The sequence below is a fragment of the Oncorhynchus masou genome, chromosome 9 (genome assembly GCF_036934945.1).
Source record: "Oncorhynchus masou masou isolate Uvic2021 chromosome 9, UVic_Omas_1.1, whole genome shotgun sequence".
Lineage (NCBI taxonomy): Eukaryota > Metazoa > Chordata > Actinopteri > Salmoniformes > Salmonidae > Oncorhynchus > Oncorhynchus masou.
The window spans coordinates 3959378-3980584 of record NC_088220.1 but is presented as its reverse complement, the minus strand read 5'-3'; the positions used below and the strand labels follow the sequence as shown (position 1 = coordinate 3980584).

At 34.6% G+C, this 21207-nt stretch overlaps 1 protein-coding gene across 1 annotated transcript in view; it reads right to left on the bottom strand.

Moving 5' to 3' along the window:
* LOC135545392 (netrin receptor UNC5A-like) overlaps positions 1 to 21207 on the bottom strand; it is a 517562-nt gene that overhangs the window by 80331 nt on the left and 416024 nt on the right. Inside the window, 1 exon segment of the mRNA XM_064972999.1 lies at positions 20700 to 20933. Coding sequence (XP_064829071.1) covers positions 20700 to 20933 — 234 coding nt within the window.

Here is a 21207-nt window from a genome sequence, read left to right as displayed (position 1 = left end):
AATAGTGTGTTGTTTTATACTGCATCAATAGTGTTGTTTTATACTGCATCAATAGTGTTGTTTTATCCTGCATCAATAGTGTGTTGTTTTATACTGCATCAATAGTGTGTTTTATACTGTTTTATCCTGCATCAATAGTGTGTTGTTTTATACTGCATCAATAGTGTTGTTTTATACTGCATCAATAGTGTTGTTTTATACTGCATCAATAGTGTTTGTTTTATACTGCATCAATAGTGTTGTTTTATTTCAATATATCTGCATCAATAGTGTTGTTTTATCAATAGTGTGTTGTTTTATACTGCATCAATAGTGTTGTTTTATACTGCATCAATAGTGTTGTTTTATCCTGCATCAATAGTGTGTTGTTTTATACTGCATCAATAGTGTGTTGTTCTATACTGCATCAATAGTGTGTTGTTTTATACTGCATCAATAGTGTGTTGTTTTATACTGCATCAATAGTGTGTTGTTTTATACTGCATCAATAGTGTTGTTTTATCCTGCATCAATAGTGTGTTGTTTTATACTGCATCAATAGTGTGTTGTTTTATACTGCATCAATAGTGTTGTTTTATATCAATAGTGTTGTTTATCATCAATAGTGTTTTATCCTGCATCAATAGTGTTGTTTTATACTGCATCAATAGTGTGTTGTTTTTTATACTGCATCAATAGTGTTGTTTTATACTGCATCAATAGTGTTGTTTATCCTGCATCAATAGTGTTGTTATTATACTGCATCAATAGTGTGTTGTTTTATACTGCATCAATAGTGTTGTTTTATACTGCATCAATAGTGTTGTTTGTTTTATCCTGCATCAATAGTGTTGTTTTATATCAATAGCATCAATAGTGTGTTGTTTTATACTGCATCAATAGTGTGTTGTTTTATACTGCATCAATAGTGTGTTGTTTTATACTGCATCAATAGTGTTGTTTTATCCTGCATCAATAGTGTTTGTTTTATACTGCATCAATAGTGTGTTGTTTTATACTGCATCAATAGTGTTGTTTTATACTGCATCAATAGTGTTGTTTATGCATCAATAGCATCAATAGTGTTGTTTATCCTGCATCAATAGTGTTGTTTTATACTGCATCAATAGTGTTGTTTATCCTGCATCAATAGTGTGTTGTTTTATACTGCATCAATAGTGTGTTGTTTTATACTGCATCAATAGTGTGTTGTTTTATACTGCATCAATAGTGTTGTTTTATCCTGCATCAATAGTGTTGTTTTATACTGCATCAATAGTGTTGTTTTATACTGCATCAATAGTGTTGTTTTATCCTGCATCAATAGTGTTGTTTTATCCTGCATCAATAGTGTTGTTTTATCCTGCATCAATAGTGTTGTTTATATGCATCAATAGTGTTGTTTTATCATCAATAGTGTGTTGTTTTATACTGCATCAATAGTGTGTTGTTTTATACTGCATCAATAGTGTTGTTTATACTGCATCAATAGTGTTGTTTATACTGCATCAATAGTGTTGTTTTATACTGCATCAATAGTTTGTTTATACTGCATCAATAGTGTGTTGTTTTATACTGCATCAATAGTGTTGTTTTATCCTGCATCAATAGTGTGTTGTTTTATACAATGCATCAATAGTGTGTTGTTTTATACTGCATCAATAGTGTTGTTTTATCCTGCATCAATAGTGTTGTTTTATCCTGCATCAATAGTGTTGTTTTATCCTGCATCAATAGTGTTGTTTTATACTGCATCAATAGTGTGTTGTTTTATACTGCATCAATAGTGTTGTTTTATACTGCATCAATAGTGTTGTTTTATCCTGCATCAATAGTGTTGTTTTCCTGCATCAATAGTGTTTGTTTATACAACATCAATAGTGTGTTGTTTTATACTGCATCAATAGTGTTGTTTTATCCTGCATCAATAGTGTGTTGTTTTATACTGCATCAATAGTGTGTTGTTTTATACTGCATCAATAGTGTTGTTTTTTATACTGCATCAATAGTGTTGTTTATCCTGCATCAATAGTGTTGTTTATCCTGCATCAATAGTGTTGTTTATCCTGCATCAATAGTGTTGTTTATCCTGCATCAATAGTGTTGTTTATACTGCATCAATAGTGTGTTGTTTTATACTGCATCAATAGTGTGTTGTTTTATACTGCATCAATAGTGTTGTTTTATATCAATAGTGTTAGTGTTGTTTATCCTGCATCAATAGTGTTGTTTTATACTGCATCAATAGTGTGTGTTTTATCCTGCATCAATAGTGTTGTTTTTATACTGCATCAATAGTGTTGTTTTATCCTGCATCAATAGTGTTTTTATCCTGCATTTTATACTGCATCAATAGTGTTGTTTATACTGCATCAATAGTGTTGTTTATACTCAATAGTGTGTTGTTTTATCACTGCATCAATAGTGTTGTTTATACTGCATCAATAGTGTTGTTTATCCTGCATCAATAGTGTTGTTTTATACTGCATCAATAGTGTTGTTTTATCATCAATAGTGTTGTTTTATACTGCATCAATAGTGTTTGTTTTATACTGCATCAATAGTGTGTTGTTTTATCCTGCATCAATAGTGTTGTTTTTGCATCAATAGTGTTGCATCAATAGTGTTGTTTTATCCTGCATCAATAGTGTTGTTTTATACTGCATCAATAGTGTGTTGTTTTATACTGCATCAATAGTGTGTTGTTTTATACTGCATCAATAGTGTTGTTTATACTGCATCAATAGTGTTGTTTATACTGCATCAATAGTGTTGTTTATCAAATAGTGTTGTTTTATACTGCATCAATAGTGTGTTGTTTTATACATCAATAGTGTGTTGTTTTATACTGCATCAATAGTGTTGTTTTATCCTGCATCAATAGTGTTGTTTATACATCAATAGTGTTGTTTTATACATCAATAGTGTTTGTTTTATACTGCATCAATAGTGTTGTTTTATCATCAATAGTGTGTGTTTTATACTGCATCAATAGTGTTTGTTTTATACTGCATCAATATACAAAGTGTTGTTTATCTGCATCAATAGTGTGTTTTATACTGCATCAATAGTGTTGTTTATACTGCATCAATAGTGTTGTTTTATACTGCATCAATAGTGTTGTTTATCCTGCATCAATAGTGTTGTTTTATACTGCATCAATAGTGTTGTTTATCCTGCATCAATAGTGTTGTTTATCCTGCATCAATAGTGTTGTTTTATACTGCATCAATAGTGTGTTGTTTTATACTGCATCAATAGTGTGTTGTTTTATACTGCATCAATAGTGTTGTTTTATACTGCATCAATAGTGTTGTTTATCCTGCATCAATAGTGTTGTTTATCCTGCATCAATAGTGTTGTTTATCCTGCATCAATAGTGTTGTTTATCCTGCATCAATAGTGTTGTTTATCCTGCATCAATAGTGTGTTGTTTTATACTCAATAGTGTTGTTTATCATCAATAGTGTGTTGTTTTATACATCAATAGTGTTGTTTTATAATAGTGTTGTTTTATACTGCATCAATAGTGTTGTTTATACAATAGTGTTGTTTTATTTATCCTGCATCAATAGTGTTGTTGTTTTATACTGCATCAATAGTGTGTTGTTTTATACTGCATCAATAGTGTGTTGTTTATACTGCATCAATAGTGTTGTTTTATCCTGCATCAATAGTGTTGTTTTATACTGCATCAATAGTGTGTTGTTTAATACTGCATCAATAGTGTGTTGTTTTATACTGCATCAATAGTGTTGTTTATACTGCATCAATAGTGTTGTTTATCCTGCATCAATAGTGTGTTTTATACTGCATCAATAGTGTTGTTTTTTATACTGCATCAATAGTGTTGTTTTATACTGCATCAATAGTGTGTTGTTTTATCCTGCATCAATAGTGTTTGTTTTATCCTGCATCAATAGTGTTGTTTATCCTGCATCAATAGTGTTGTTTTATCCTGCATCAATAGTGTTGTTGTTTTGCATCAATAGTGTTGTTTATCCTGCATCAATAGTGTGTTGTTTTATACTGCATCAATAGTGTGTTGTTTTATACTGCATCAATAGTGTTGTTTATCCTGCATCAATAGTGTGTTTTATCCTGTTTTATACTGCATCAATAGTGTTGTTTATCCTGCATCAATAGTGTGTTTTTATCCTGCATTATCCTGCATCAATAGTGTGTTTTTTATCAATAGTGTTGTTTTTATCCTGCATCAATAGTGTTGTTTTATCCTGCATCAATAGTGTTGTTTTATACTGCATCAATAGTGTTGTTTAATACTGCATCAATAGTGTTGTTTATACTGCATCAATTATACTGCATCAATAGTGTTGTTTATCCTGCATCAATAGTGTTGTTTTATACTGCATCAATAGTGTTGTTTATCCTGCATCAATAGTGTGTTGTTTATACTGCATCAATAGTGTGTTGTTTTATACTGCATCAATAGTGTTGTTTATCCTGCATCAATAGTGTTGTTTATACTGCATCAATAGTGTGTTGTTTTATACTGCATCAATAGTGTTGTTTTATCCTGCATCAATAGTGTGTTGTTTTATACTGCATCAATAGTGTGTTGTTTTATACTGCATCAATAGTGTTGTTTTTTCCATCAATAGTGTTGTTTATCATCAATAGTGTTGTTTATCCTGCATCAATAGTTTATCCTGCATCAATAGTGTTGTTTTATACTGCATCAATAGTGTGTTGTTTTATACTGCATCAATAGTGTGTTGTTTTATACTGCATCAATAGTGTTGTTTATATCAATGTGTTGTTTATCAATAGTGTTGTTTATACAATATCAATAGTGTTGTTTATACTGCATCAATAGTGTTGTTTTATACTGCATCAATAGTGTTGTTTATCCTGCATCAATAGTGTTGTTTATACTGCATCAATAGTGTTGTTTTATATCTAGCATCAATAGTGTTGTTTTATCCTGCATCAATAGTGTTGTGTGTGTTTTATACATCAATAGTGTTGTTTATCATCAATAGTGTTTGTTTTATACTGCATCAATAGTGTTTGTTTTATACTGCATCAATAGTGTGTTGTTTTATACTAGTGTTGTTTATCATCAATAGTGTGTTGTTTTATACTGCATCAATAGTGTTTGTTTTATACTGCATCAATAGTGTGTTGTTTTATACTGCATCAATAGTGTTGTTTTATACTGCATCAATAGTGTTGTTTTATCCTGCATCAATAGTGTTGTTTTATACTGCATCAATAGTGTTGTTTATCCTGCATCAATAGTGTTGTTTTATACTGCATCAATAGTGTTGTTTTATACTGCATCAATAGTGTTGTTTTTTACTGCATCAATAGTGTTGTTTATCCTGCATCAATAGTGTTGTTTATCCTGCATCAATAGTGTTGTTTTATCCTGCATCAATAGTGTTTGTTTTATACTGCATCAATAGTGTTTGTTTATCCTGCATCAATAGTGTTGTTTTATCCTGCATCAATAGTGTTGTTTTTATCCTGCATCAATAGTGTTTTTTTATACTGCATCAATAGTGTCAATTGTTTTATACTGCATCAATAGTGTGTTGTTTATACCTGCATCAATAGTGTTGTTTATCCTGCATCAATAGTGTTTGTTTTATACTGCATCAATAGTGTGTTGTTTATACTGCATCAATAGTGTGTTGTTTTATATCAATAGTGTTTGTTTATCCTGCATCAATAGTGTTGTTTTATACTGCATCAATAGTGTTTTTTAATACTGCATCAATAGTGTGTTGTTTATACTGCATCAATAGTGTTGTTTATACTGCATCAATAGTGTTGTTTATCCTGCATAAATAGTGTTGTTTTATACAATAGTGTTGTTTATCATCAATAGTGTTGTTTTATACTGCATCAATAGTGTGTTGTTTTATACTGCATCAATAGTGTTTGTTTTATCCTGCATCAATAGTGTTGTTTTATCCTGCATCAATAGTGTTGTTTTATCTGCATCAATATTGTTGTTTTATCCTGCATCAATAGTGTTGTTTTATACTGTTAGTGTGTTTTTTATCCTGTTTGTTGTTTATACTGCATCAATAGTGTGTTTTTTATACTGTTTGTTGTTTATACTGCATCAATAGTGTTGTTTATACTGCATCAATAGTGTTGTTTATACTGCATCAATAGTGTTGTTTTATACTGCATCAATAGTGTTGTTTATACATCAATAGTGTTGTTTTTATACATCAATAGTGTTTGTTTTATACTGCATCAATAGTGTTGTTTTATCCTGCATCAATAGTGTTGTTTTATACAATAGTGTTGTTTTATACATCAATAGTGTGTTGTTTTATACTGCATCAATAGTGTTGTTTATCCTGCATCAATAGTGTTGTTTTATCCTGCATCAATAGTGTGTTGTTTTATACTGCATCAATAGTGTGTTGTTTATACTGCATCAATAGTGTGTTGTTTTATACTGTTGTTTTTTATACTCAATAGTGTGTTGTTTTATACTGCATCAATAGTGTGTTGTTTTATCATCAATAGTGTGTTGTTTTATACTGCATCAATAGTGTTTGTTTTATACTGCATCAATAGTGTTGTTTTATACTGCATCAATAGTGTTGTTTTATCCTGCATCAATAGTGTTGTTTTATACTGCATCAATAGTGTGTTGTTTATCCTGCATCAATAGTGTTGTTTTATACTGCATCAATAGTGTTGTTTTATACTGCATCAATAGTGTTGTTGTTTTATACTGCATCAATAGTGTTTGTTTTATCCTGCATCAATAGTGTTGTTTATCCTGCATCAATAGTGTTTGTTTTATACTGCATCAATAGTGTGTTGTTTTATACTGCATCAATAGTGTTGTTTTATACTGCATCAATAGTTTTATCCTGCATCAATAGTGTTGTTTATCCTGCATCAATAGTGTTGTTTTATCAATAGTGTTGTTTTATACTGCATCAATAGTGTGTTTTATACTGCATCAATAGTGTTTTTTATACTGCATCAATAGTGTGTTGTTTTATCCTGCATCAATAGTGTGTTGTTTATATCAATAGTGTTGTTTTATCTGCATCAATAGTGTTGTTTATCCTGCATCAATAGTGTGTTGTTTTATACTGCATCAATAGTGTTTGTTTATACTGCATCAATAGTGTGTTGTTTTATTTTATATCCTGCATCAATAGTGTTGTTATACTGCATCAATAGTGTTGTTTTATACTGCATCAATAGTGTGTTGTTTTATACTGCATCAATAGTGTTGTTTTATCCTGCATCAATAGTGTTGTTTTATACTGCATCAATAGTGTTGTTTTATACTGCATCAATAGTGTTGTTTTATACTGCATCAATAGTGTTGTTTTATACTGCATCAATAGTGTTTTATACTGCATCAATAGTGTTGTTTTATCATCAATAGTGTTGTTTTTATCCTGCATCAATAGTGTTGTTTTATATCCTGCATCAATAGTGTTTTTTTTCATACTGCATCAATAGTGTGTTGTTTTATACTGCATCAATAGTGTTGTTTATCCTGCATCAATAGTGTTGTTTTATCCTCCAATAGTGTTGTTTCAATAGTCAATAGTGTTGTTTTATCCTGCATCAATAGTGTTGTTTTATCCTGCATCAATAGTGTTGTTTTATCTGCATCAATAGTGTTTGTTTTATACTGCATCAATAGTCAATGTTGTTTTATCCTGCATCAATAGTGTTGTTTTTTTATACTGCATCAATAGTGTTGTTTATACTGCATCAATAGTGTTTGTTTTATCCTGCATCAATAGTGTTGTTTTATCCTGCATCAATAGTGTTGTTTTATCCTGCATCAATAGTGTTGTTTTATCCTGCATCAATAGTGTGTTGTTTATACTGCATCAATAGTGTTGTTTTATCCTGCATCAATAGTGTTGTTTTATACTGCATCAATAGTGTTGTTTTATACTGCATCAATAGTGTGTTGTTTTATACTGCATCAATAGTGTTGTTTATACTGCATCAATAGTGTTGTTTATCCTGCATCAATAGTGTTGTTTTATCCTGCATCAATAGTGTTTGTTTTATACTGCATCAATAGTGTGTTGTTTTAATCAATAGTGTTGTTTTATACTGCATCAATAGTGTTGTTTTTTTCAATAGTGTGTTGTTTTTATACTGCATCAATAGTGTTGTTTATACTGCATCAATAGTGTTGTTTTATACTGCATCAATAGTGTTGTTTATACTGCATCAATAGTGTTTGTTTTATACTGCATCAATAGTGTTGTTTTATACTGCATCAATAGTGTTGTTTATCCTGCATCAATAGTGTGTTGTTTGTTGTACTGCATCAATAGTGTGTTGTTTTATACTGCATCAATAGTGTATGTTTTATCCTGCATCAATAGTGTTGTTTTATCCTGCATCAATAGTGTTTGTTTTATCACTGCATCAATAGTGTTGTTTTATCCTGCATCAATAGTGTGTCAATGTTTTTTATACTGCATCAATAGTGTGTTGTTTTATACTGCATCAATAGTGTTTGTTTTATCCTGCATCAATAGTGTGTTGTTTTATACTGCATCAATAGTGTGTTGTTTTATACTGCATCAATAGTGTTGTTTTATCCTGCATCAATAGTGTTGTTTTATACTGCATCAATAGTGTGTTTATCCTGTTTATCCTGCATCAATAGTGTTTTTTGCATACTGCATCAATAGTGTTGTTTTATACTGCATCAATAGTGTTGTTTTATACTGCATCAATAGTGTTGTTTATCCTGCATCAATAGTGTTGTTTATCCTGCATCAATAGTGTTGTTTATACTGCATCAATAGTGTTGTTTTATACTGCATCAATAGTGTTGTTTTATCCTGTCAATGTTTGTTTATACATCAATAGTGTTGTTTTATACTGCATCAATAGTGTTTGTTTTATACTGCATCAATAGTGTTGTTTATACTGCATCAATAGTGTTGTTTATATCAATAGTGTTGTTTTATCCTGCATCAATAGTGTTGTTTTATACTGCATCAATAGTGTTGTTTCATACTGCATCAATAGTGTTGTTTTATACTGCATCAATAGTGTGTTGTTTTATACTGCATCAATAGTGTTGTTTTATCCTTGCATCAATAGTGTTGTTTATACTGCATCAATAGTGTTGTTTATCATCAATAGTGTTTGTTTTATACTGCATCAATAGTGTGTTGTTTTATACTGCATCAATAGTGTTGTTTATCCTGCATCAATAGTGTTGTTTTATACTGCATCAATATTGTGTGTTGTTTTATACTGCATGTGTTGTTTTATCCTGCATCAATAGTGTTGTTTTATCCTGCATCAATAGTGTTGTTTTATCCTGCATCAATAGTGTGTTGTTTTATATCAATAGTGTTGTTTTATCCTGCATCAATAGTGTTGTTTATCCTGCATCAATAGTGTTGTTTTATCTGCATCAATAGTGTTGTTTTATATGCATCAATAGTGTTGTTTATCAAATAGTGTTGTTTTATCCTGCATCAATATCCTGTGTTGTTTATACTGCATCAATAGTGTGTTGTTTTATACTGCATCAATAGTGTTGTTTATCCTGCATCAATAGTGTTGTTTTATCCTGCATCAATAGTGTTGTTTTATACTGCATCAATAGTGTTGTTTTTTCAATAGTGTTGTTTTATCTGCATCAATAGTGTTGTTTTATCCTGCATCAATAGTGTTGTTTTATACTGCATCAATAGTGTTGTTTATGTTGTTTTATACTGCATCAATAGTGTTGTTTAATCAATAGTGTTGTTTTATCATCATAGTGTGTGTTGTTTTATACTGCATCAATAGTGTGTTGTTTTATACTGCATCAATAGTGTTGTTTATACTGCATCAATAGTGTTGTTTATATCAATAGTGTTGTTTATATCAAATAGTGTTGTTTATACTGCATCAATAGTGTTGTTTTATACTGTTTTATACTGCATCAATAGTGTTGTTTATCCTGCATCAATAGTGTTGTTTATACTGCATCAATAGTGTTTTATCCTGTTGTTTTATACTGCATCAATAGTGTTGTTTTATCTGCATCAATAGTGTTGTTTTATACTGCATCAATAGTGTTTGTTTCATACTGCATCAATAGTGTGTTGTTTTATACTGCATCAATAGTGTTTGTTTTATACAATAGTGTTGTTTATCATCAATAGTGTGTTGTTTTATACTGCATCAATAGTGTTGTTTTATACTGCATCAATAGTGTCAATAGTTGTTTTATACTGCATCAATAGTGTTGTTTTTTATATCTGCATCAATAGTGTTGTTTTATCCTGCATCAATAGTGTTGTTTTATACTGCATCAATAGTGTTTGTTTATACCATCAATAGTGTGTTGTTTATCATCAATAGTGTTGTTTTATACTGCATCAATAGTGTTGTTTTATATCAATAGTGTTTGTTTTATACTGCATCAATAGTGTTGTTTTATACTGCATCAATAGTGTTTGTTTTATACTGCATCAATAGTGTTGTTTATCCTGCATCAATAGTGTTGTTTTATCCTGCATCAATAGTGTGTTGTTTTATACTGCATCAATAGTGTTGTTTATACTGCATCAATAGTGTTGTTTATACTGCATCAATAGTGTTGTTTTATCCTGCATCAATAGTGTTGTTTCAATATGTTGTTTTATACTGCATCAATAGTGTTGTTTTATACCTGCATCAATAGTGTTGTTTATCCTGCATCAATAGTGTGTTGTTTTATACTGCATCAATAGTGTTGTTTATACTGCATCAATAGTGTGTGTTTGTCCTGCATCAATAGTGTTATTTTATACTGCATCAATAGTGTTGTTATACTGCATCAATAGTGTTGTTTTATACTGCATCAATAGTGTGTTGTTTTATACTGCATCAATAGTGTTGTTTTATACTGCATCAATAGTGTTGTTTATCCTGCATCAATAGTGTTGTTTTATACTGCATCAATAGTGTTGTTTTATACTGCATCAATAGTGTTTTATACTGTCAATAGTTTTTTATACTGCATCAATAGTGTGTTGTTTTATCCTGCATCAATAGTGTTGTTTTATCCTGCATCAATAGTGTTTTTATACTGTTTTTTATCCTGCATCAATAGTGTTGTTTTATACTGCATCAATAGTGTTTGTTTTATACTGCATCAATAGTGTTGTTTTATCCTGCATCAATAGTGTTGTTTTATACTGCATCAATAGTGTGTTGTTTTATACTGCATCAATAGTGTGTTCAATAGTGTTTTTTATACTGCATCAATAGTGTGTTGTTTTATGTTTGTTTACTGCATCAATAGTTGTTTTATTCAATAGTTTTTTATACTGCATCAATAGTGTGTTGTTTTATACTGCATCAATAGTGTGTTGTTTTATACTGCATCAATAGTGTTTTGTTTTATACTGCATCAATAGTGTGTTGTTTCATACTGCATCAATAGTGTTGTTTATACTGCATCAATAGTGTGTTGTTTATCCTGCATCAATAGTGTTGTTTTATACTGCATCAATAGTGTGTTGTTTTATCCTGCATCAATAGTGTTGTTTTATCCTGCATCAATAGTGTTGTTTTATACTGCATCAATAGTGTTGTTTATCCTGCATCAATAGTGTTGTTTATCCATCAATGCATCAATAGTGTTGTTTTTTATCCTGCATCAATAGTGTGTTGTTTTATACTGCATCAATAGTGTTGTTTATCCTGCATCAATAGTGTTGTTTTATCCTGCATCAATAGTGTTGTTTTATACTGCATCAATAGTGTGTTGTTTTATACTGCATCAATAGTGTTGTTTATCCTGCATCAATAGTGTTTGTTTATACATCAATAGTGTTGTTTATATCAATAGTGTTTGTTTTATACTGCATCAATAGTGTGTTGTTTTATACTGCATCAATAGTGTTGTTTTATACTGCATCAATAGTGTTGTTTTTTATACTGCATCAATAGTGTTGTTTTATACATCAATAGTGTTGTTTATACTGCATCAATAGTGTGTTGTTTATACTGCATCAATAGTGTTGTTTATACTGCATCAATAGTGTTGTTTATACTGCATCAATAGTGTTGTTTTATACTGCATCAATAGTGTTGTTTTATACTGCATCAATAGTGTTGTTTTATACTGCATCAATAGTGTGTTGTTTTTTTATACTGCATCAATAGTGTTGTTTTATACTGCATCAATAGTGTTGTTTTATACTGCATCAATAGTGTTGTTTTATACTGCATCAATAGTGTTGTTTTATACTGCATCAATAGTGTTGTTTTATACTGCATCAATAGTGTTGTTTTATACAATGCATCAATAGTGTTGTTTTATACTGCATCAATAGTGTTGTTTTATCATCAATGCATCAATAGTGTGTTGTTTTATACTGCATCAATAGTGTGTTGTTTTATACTGCATCAATAGTGTTGTTTATCCTGCATCAATAGTGTTGTTTCATCCTGCATCAATAGTGTTGTTTCATCCTGCATCAATAGTGTTGTTTTATACTGCATCAATAGTGTTGTTTTATACTGCATCAATAGTGTGTTGTTTTATACTGCATCAATAGTGTTGTTTTATCATCAATAGTGTGTTGTTTTATACTGCATCAATAGTGTTTGTTTTATCCTGCATCAATAGTGTTGTTTTATACTGCATCAATAGTGTTGTTTTATCCTGCATCAATAGTGTTGTTTTATACTGCATCAATAGTGTTGTTTTATCCTGCATCAATAGTGTTGTTTTATACTGCATTAGTGTATACTGCATCAATAGTGTTGTTTATCCTGCATCAATAGTGTTGTTTATACTGCATCAATAGTGTGTTGTTTTGCATCAATAGTGTTGTTTATCTGCATCAATAGTGTTGTTTATACTGCATCAATAGTGTTTGTTTTATCCTGCATCAATAGTGTTGTTTTATACTGCATCAATAGTGTTGTTTATACTGCATCAATAGTGTTGTTTATACTGCATCAATAGTGTTTGTTTATACTGCATCAATAGTGTTGTTTATACTGCATCAATAGTGTTGTTTTATACTGCATCAATAGTGTTGTTTTATACTGCATCAATAGTGTTGTTTCATACTGCATCAATAGTGTTGTTTCATACTGCATCAATAGTGTGTTGTTTTATACTGCATCAATAGTGTTGTTTTATACTGCATCAATAGTGTTGTTTTATACTGCATCAATAGTGTTGTTTTATACTGCATCAATAGTGTGTGTTTTATACTGCATCAATAGTGTTGTTTTATACTGCATCAATAGTGTTTGTTTTATACTGCATCAATAGTGTTGTTTTATACTGTTTGTTGTTTTATACTGCATCAATAGTGTTGTTTTATACTGCATCAATAGTGTGTTTTTTTATCAATAGTGTTTGTTTTATGCATCAATAGTGTTGTTTTATCCTGCATCAATAGTGTTTGTTTTATCCTGCATCAATAGTGTTGTTTTAGTGTATCTGCATCAATAGTGTTGTTTTATCCTGCATCAATAGTGTTGTTTTATACTGCATCAATAGTGTGTTGTTTTATACTGCATCAATAGTGTGTTGTTTATACTGCATCAATAGTGTTGTTTTATCTGCATCAATAGTGTTGTTTTATACCATGCATCAATAGTGTTGTTTTATCCTGCATCAATAGTGTTGTTTTATACTGCATCAATAGTGTTGTTTTATCCTGCATCAATAGTGTTGTTTAATACTGCATCAATAGTGTTGTTTTATCCTGCATTTATACTGCATCAATAGTGTTGTTTATCCTGCATCAATAGTGTTGTTTTATACTGCATCAATATCCTGCATCAATAGTGTTGTTTATCCTGCATCAATAGTGTTGTTTTATCCTGCATCAATAGTGTTGTTTTATACTGCATCAATAGTGTTTGTTTATACTGCATCAATAGTGTTGTTTATCCTGCATCAATAGTGTTGTTTTATATCTGCATCAATAGTGTGTTGTTTTATACTGCATCAATAGTGTTGTTTTATACTGCATCAATAGTGTTGTTTATACTGCATCAATAGTGTTGTTTTATACTGCATCAATAGTGTTGTTTTATACTGCATCAATAGTGTTGTTTTATACTGCATCAATAGTGTGTTGTTTTATACTGCATCAATAGTGTTGTTTATACTGCATCAATAGTGTTGTTGTTTTATACTGCATCAATAGTGTTGTTGTTTAATACTGCATCAATAGTGTGTGTTTTATACTGCATCAATAGTGTTGTTTCATACTGCATCAATAGTGTTGTTTCATACTGCATCAATAGTGTTGTTTTATACTGCATCAATAGTGTTGTTTTATACTGCATCAATAGTGTTGTTTTATACTGCATCAATAGTGTTGTTTCATCAATAGTGTTGTTTATCCTGCATCAATAGTGTTGTTTATACTGCATCAATAGTGTTGTTTATCCTGCATCAATAGTGTTGTTTTATACTGCATCAATAGTGTTGTTTTATACTGCATCAATAGTGTTGTTTATACCTGCATCAATAGTTTGTTTTATACTGCATCAATAGTGTTGTTTTATCCTGCATCAATAGTGTTGTTTATCCTGCATCAATAGTGTTGTTTTATACTGCATCAATAGTGTTGTTTTATACTGCATCAATAGTGTTGTTTATCCTGCATCAATAGTGTTGTTTTATACTGCATCAATAGTGTTGTTTTATCCTGCATGTTTTATTTTATACTGCATCAATAGTGTTTTTTATACTGTTTTGTTTTATACTGCATCAATAGTGTTTGTTTATCCTGCATCAATAGTGTGTTGTTTTATACTGCATCAATAGTGTTGTTTAATATCTGCATCAATAGTGTTGTTTTATACTGCATCAATAGTGTTGTTTTATACTGCATCAATAGTGTGTTGTTTTATATCCTGCATCAATAGTGTGTTGTTTTATACTGCATCAATAGTGTTGTTTTATACTGTTTGTATACTGCATCAATAGTGTGTTGTTTTATACTGCATCAATAGTGTGTTGTTTTATCCTGCATCAATAGTGTTGTTTCATCATCAATAGTGTTTTATACTTTTATACTGCATCAATAGTGTGTTGTTTTATACTGCATCAATATTGTTGTTTATCCTGCATCAATAGTGTTGTTTTATACTGCATCAATAGTGTTGTTTTATACTGCATCAATAGCGTGTTGTTTTATACTGCATCAATAGTGTTGTTTTATACTGCATCAACAGTGTTGTTTTATACTGCATCAATAGTGTTGCCTTCCCTCTCTACAAGGGGTGTGCCGACTTGGCCATACTCGTAATTGTATCCGTAAATTGACAGTTGATTGGCGTCCTGAGTGGCGCAGTGGTCTACGGCACTGCATCGCACTGCTACCAGTTCTACCACTAGAGATCCTGGTTCGAGTCCAGGCTCTGACGCAGCCGGCCGCGACCGGGAGAACCAAATACTTCCAAATACTCCCTGCACATTCTCACTGGAAAAAACCCGAGGATTATGAGCAGCGTGCGGAGGGGTGTGTGCCTGTGTATCTCCTTGACTTGCAGTGGGCAGCCGCGTTTGCTGTCACTCAGTCATAATGTGCATTAGCGTTGACATTTTTCCCCTACCTTCGCCCAACTTGTTCGATATTATGCTCATTGACACAGCTTGATAGCAAACGTCCCCGCCATGTGATTTATCATAGGAGCAGGTGGCAGCAATCTAAATGATCTATCCAATCAGAGCAGGAGGATCAATATAAAGCCCAGCCTTTTCTTTACAGACAGGCAAACTAGCCAATCGAACTATTTAGACCACAACTCAAATCAAATCAAATGTTATTGGTCACATACACATGGTTAGCAGATGTTATTGCGAGTGTAGCGAAATGCTTGTGCTTCTAGTTCCGACAGTGCAGTAATATCTAACAAGTAATCTGACAATTTTCCCAATAACTTCCTAACACACAAATCTAAAGGGTGAGTGAGAATATGTACATAGATAGAACCTCCCATGACTGACTGCCTTGAGAAAGATTCACGCTGGCTCCCGAAAAATTAGTTTTTCTGATCAGGGATAATTATAAAAAATACTCTGGTCATAATTGTATCCAGATGATACTGGTTTTGTCTCAGCACACCCCTACACTCTACCCCCCTGCTCTCATCCTCTCCTCTCCTCTCCTCTCCTCTCCTCTCCTCTCCTCTCCTCTCCTCTCCTCTCCTCTCCTCTTTCCCATTCTCCCCCCTTACCTGTCCTCTCCTCCCCTTACTTCTCCTCTCCTCTCCTCTCCTCTCCTCTCCTCTCCTCTCCTCTCCTCTCCTCTCCTCTCCCTCTCCTCTCCTCTCCTCTCTTCTCCTCTCCTCTCCTCTCCTCTCCTCATTCTCCTCTTTCCCATTCTCCCCCCCTTACCTGTCCTCTCCTCCCCTTACCTCTCCTCTCCTCTCCTCTCCCTTCCCACTCTCCTCTGTCCCCTCTTCTCGCCTCTTTTCCTGCTTTCCCCTACTCTCCCATCCACTCACCCCACACCCCCTCCTCTTTTCTCCTCTCCTCTCTCAATTCAATTCAATTTCAATTTAAGGGGCTTTATTGGCAAGGGAAATATATCTTTACATTACCAAAGCAAGTGAAATAGATAAACAAAAGTGAAATAATCAATAAAAAGTAAAAGTAAACATTACACTCACAGAAGTTCCACAAGACATTTCAAATGTCATATTATGTGCAAATAGTTGATTTTCTTGGGTCTAATTGTGCTGCTGTCCCTGGGCTCTGTGGGGTGTGTTTGTGTTTGTGAACAGAGCCCCAGGACCAGCTTGCTTAGGGGACTCGTCTCCAGGATAATTTCTCTGTAGATTATGGTTTTGTTATGGATTTGGTATTTGTCCCATTTTGTGAATTCTTGGTTGGTGATCGGACCCCAGACCTCAAAACTATGAAGGGCAATGGGTTCTATAATTGATTCAAATATTTTTAGCCAGATCCTAATGTGATAAAATGCTGGGTTCGTTGTCTGAGTCAGGCCACAGGTTTGAGAAAACACAAAAGTCTTTCCTCAAAATATTCAAAACCAGAATATCTCCAACAAGGAAACATAACGTATGTATAAAACCCTCCAACACACACAGTAGCACAAAACAATCACGGACGAAACAGAAAGGTCGACGAGAGGGTAAATAAGGAACTTAATAAGGGAAGTGTAATCAAGTAGTCAAGGCAAAACAAAAGGAAAAGGAAACATGTTGGTGATGACTAGAAAGCCGACGGACTCGGAGAGGAGCCGACCTCAGCCGAAGTCGTGACACCTAATCGGTATTATCAAATGTTATTTTCCTTTTGATGGCGTTGCCTTGTCTCTCAGATTGTTCACAGCTTTGTGGAAGTTACCTGTGGCGCTGATGTTTAGGCCAAGGTATGTATAGTTTTTTGTGTGCTCTAGGGCAACAGTGTCTAGATGGAATTTGTATTTGTGGTCCTGGTGACTGGACCTTTTTTGGAACACCATTATTTTGGTCTTACTGAGATTTAGGGCCCAGGTCTGACAGGGCCCAGGTCTGACAGAATCTGTGCAGAATATCTAGGTGATGCTGTAGGCCCTCATTGGTTGGGGACAGAAGCACCAGATTCAGAAAAAAGTCATTTGACTTCAGATTCTAGGAAGGTGAGCCAGATGCTGCAGACTGTTCTAGTGCCCTCGCCAATTCGTTGATATATACGTTGAAGAGGGTGGGGCTCAAGCTGCATCCCTGTCTCACACCACGGGCCTGTTTTAACCACACACTTGTTGTCAGTGTACATGGATTTTATAATGTCGTATGTTTTTTTCCCCAACACCACTTTCCATCAATTTGCATAGCAGATTGAGTGGAAGGCTTTTAACTTGTTATGGCTGCAATCCCCCAATCGTGTCATCAACAACCGCTGAATAGCATAGCGCGACATTCAATAAATATTACTACAAATATTTATATTCATGAAATCACAAGTGCAATATAGGAATACAGCTTAGCCTTTTGTTAATCCACCTGTCGTGTCAGATTTTGAAATTATGCTTTACAGTGAAAGCAATCCAAGCGTTTGTGTAAGTTTATTGATCGCATGACAAAACATTAAGTACACTTAGCATCAGGAAGCTTGGTCACGAAAATCAGAAAAGCAAAAAATTAAATTCAAATTAATCATCTTACATCTTATAATCGTTTACCTTGGATGATCTTCGGATGTTTTCACTCACGAGACTCCCAGTTACACAACAAATGTTCCTTTTGTTCCATAAAGATGATTTTTATATCCAAAATACCGACGTTTGTTTGGCACGTTATGTTCAGAAATCCACAGGAAAGAGCGGTCATGACAACGCTGACGAAAAGTCCAAATAGTTTCCATAATGTCAGCAGAAACATGTCAAACGTTTTTTATAATCAATCCTCAGGTTGTTTTTAAAATTCATAATCAATAATATATCAACCGCAAATGTCTTTCACAGTAGGAGGGGGAAAAGCAATAGCTGTCCAAATCCTGTTGTGCAAGCAAAACTCATGTGACCACTTGACGCGATGTTATCGTTCTGGCTCATTTTTCAAAATAAAAGCCTGAAACTATGTCTGAAGACTGTTGACACCTGGTTCATATCCCTTTAAATCCTGCAAAGGGAGGCTATGGAACATGGAGATTCAAAATAGAGGTCACTTGTTGTTTTGATTTTCCACAGGGTTTCGCCTGCAATATCAGTTCTGTTATAATCACAAACAATATTTTGACAGTTTTGGAAACTTTAGAGTGTTTTCTATCCAATACTAATAATAATATGCATATATTAGCAACTGAGACTGAGGAGCTGGCCATTTACAATGGGCACCTTTTCATCCAAGCTACTCAATACTGCCCCTGCAGCCATATGAAGTTAAATAATCAACAAAGCATGAGAAGACTTGGCCTTTGTTTTGGTTTGTTTCTTTATCCATTAGGTTGTGCAGGGTGAATACGTGGTCTGTTGAATGGTATTTTTGTAAAAAAAACAATTTGAAATTGGCTCAATACATTGTTTTCACTGAGGAAATGTACGAGTCTGCTGTTAATGATAATGCAGAGAATTTCCCCAAGGTTGCTGTTGATATATATACATATTCCACGGTAGTTATTGGGGTCAAATTTGTCTCCACTTTTGTCGATTGGAGTGAACAGTCCTTGGTTCCAAATATTGGGGAAGATGTCAGAGCCGTGGATGATGTTAAAGAGTTTAAGCCAACTGGAATTTGTGGTTTGTATATTTTATCATTTAATTTTGGATACCATTAACACTACAGGTGTTGGAGGGTTTGTATTTTGTCCTGTAGTTCATTCAATGTATTGGAGACCTATCACCCTCTCCCCCTGGCCCCCTCTCCCCCTCTTCCCCTGGCCCACTCTCCCCCTCTTCCCCCTGGCCCCCTCCCCCCTCTTCCCCTGGCCCACTCTCCCCTTCTTCCCCTGGCCCCCTCTCCCCCTGGCACACTCTCCCCCTCTCCCACTCTCCCCCTCTCCCTCTGGCCCCAAAGTGCACCAGCCTCTCCATCTCTCTCATTCTCTCGTTGCTGTGGTAAGCCACAGCCTATCTAGGGATTGTAGTTTTTACAGGGTGATTTAAAACGTAGTGCTGTTGTTTGGTAATCCAGACATCACACAGCTCTATCATTCGTAACAAAGAGAGACATTAATTTAGCAGATACATGAACCTCTCAGAACACTCATTGGCTCGTCCCAAACGCCACCCTATTTCATATATAGTGCACTGCTTTTGACAAGGGCTAATGGGGGGGGGGTACTTTAAGTTGGGCACAGACAGACAGACAGACAGACAGGCACGCACGCACACACACACACTAGATCATTCAAGCTTCCTCTGTGGGGCTCCAAAGGTGTGTGGATGAAACAACACCTCTGTGGGGTTCTAAAGGTGTGTGAAACCACCTCTGTGGGGTTCTAAAGGTGTGTGAAACCACCTCTGTGGGGTTCTAAAGGTGTGTGGATGAAACAACACCTCTGTGGGGTTCTAAAGGTGTGTGAAACCACCTCTGTGGGGTTCTAAAGGTGTGTGAAACCACCTCTGTGGGGTTCTAAAGGTGTGTGAAACCACATCTGTGGGGTTCTAAAGGTGTGTGGATGAAACAACACCTCTGTGGGGTTCTAAAGGTGTGTGAAACCACCTCTGTGGGGTTCTAAAGGTGTGTGAAACCACCTCTGTGGGGTTCTAAAGGTGTGTGGATGAAACAACACCTCTGTGGGGTTCTAAAGGTGTGTGAAACAACACCTCTGTGGGGTTCTAAAGGTGTGTGAAACCACCTCTGTGGGGTTCTAAAGGTGTGTGGATGAAACAACACCTCTGTGGGGTTCTAAAGGTGTGTGAAACCACCTCTGTGGGGTTCTAAAGGTGTGTGAAACCACCTCTGTGGGGTTCTAAAGGTGTGTGGATGAAACAACACCTCTGTGGGGTTCTAAAGGGGTGTGAATGAAACAACACCTCTGTGGGGTTCTAAAGGTGTGTGGATGAAACAACACCTCTGTGGGGTTCTAAAGGTGTGTGAAACCACCTCTGTGGGGTTCTAAAGGTGTGTGGATGAAACAGCACCTCTGTGGGGTTCTAAAGGTGTGTGAAACCACCTCTGTGGGGTTCTAAAGGTGTGTGAAACCACCTCTGTGGGGTTCTAAAGGTGTGTGAAACCACCTCTGTGGGGTTCTAAAGGCGTGTGGATGAAACAACACCTCTGTGGGGTTCTAAAGGTGTGTGTGTATCTAGGTTCCTTACCTTGAAGACATCTTGTGTATCATCCATGCAGTAGACTCTGATGTTATACTCTAGGGTAGAGCAGTATGCGTCAGAGAAGAGCACCAGACGGAGACGCTTAGCTGCGGACATGTTTAGAGATTCTCCCACCAGAGAGAAACGACCCAACTGCTCCGAGAACACTCTGCACGTCTCTGCCTCCAACTGACAGTAATATGGCTCTGAGATCAACTCCTCCCCCATCATCAAGACGTCCTGGGGATAGAGAGAGAGTGTGGGGTTAGGGGCAGGGTGTGTGTGTGTGTGTGTGTGTGTGTGTGTGTGTGTTTGAGACAGCAGTACGGCTCTGAGTGCTTCATCCATCTGGAGCCCATCCTGGGGATAGACAGGCTGAAGTGTGGTTATGGGGTCAGGGGGAGGGTGTGTTGTAGTGGGGTCAGGGGGAGGGTGTGTGGTTATGGGGTCAGGGGGAGGGTGTGTTGTAGTGGGGTCAGGGGGAGGGTGTGTGGTTATGGGGTCAGGGGGAGGG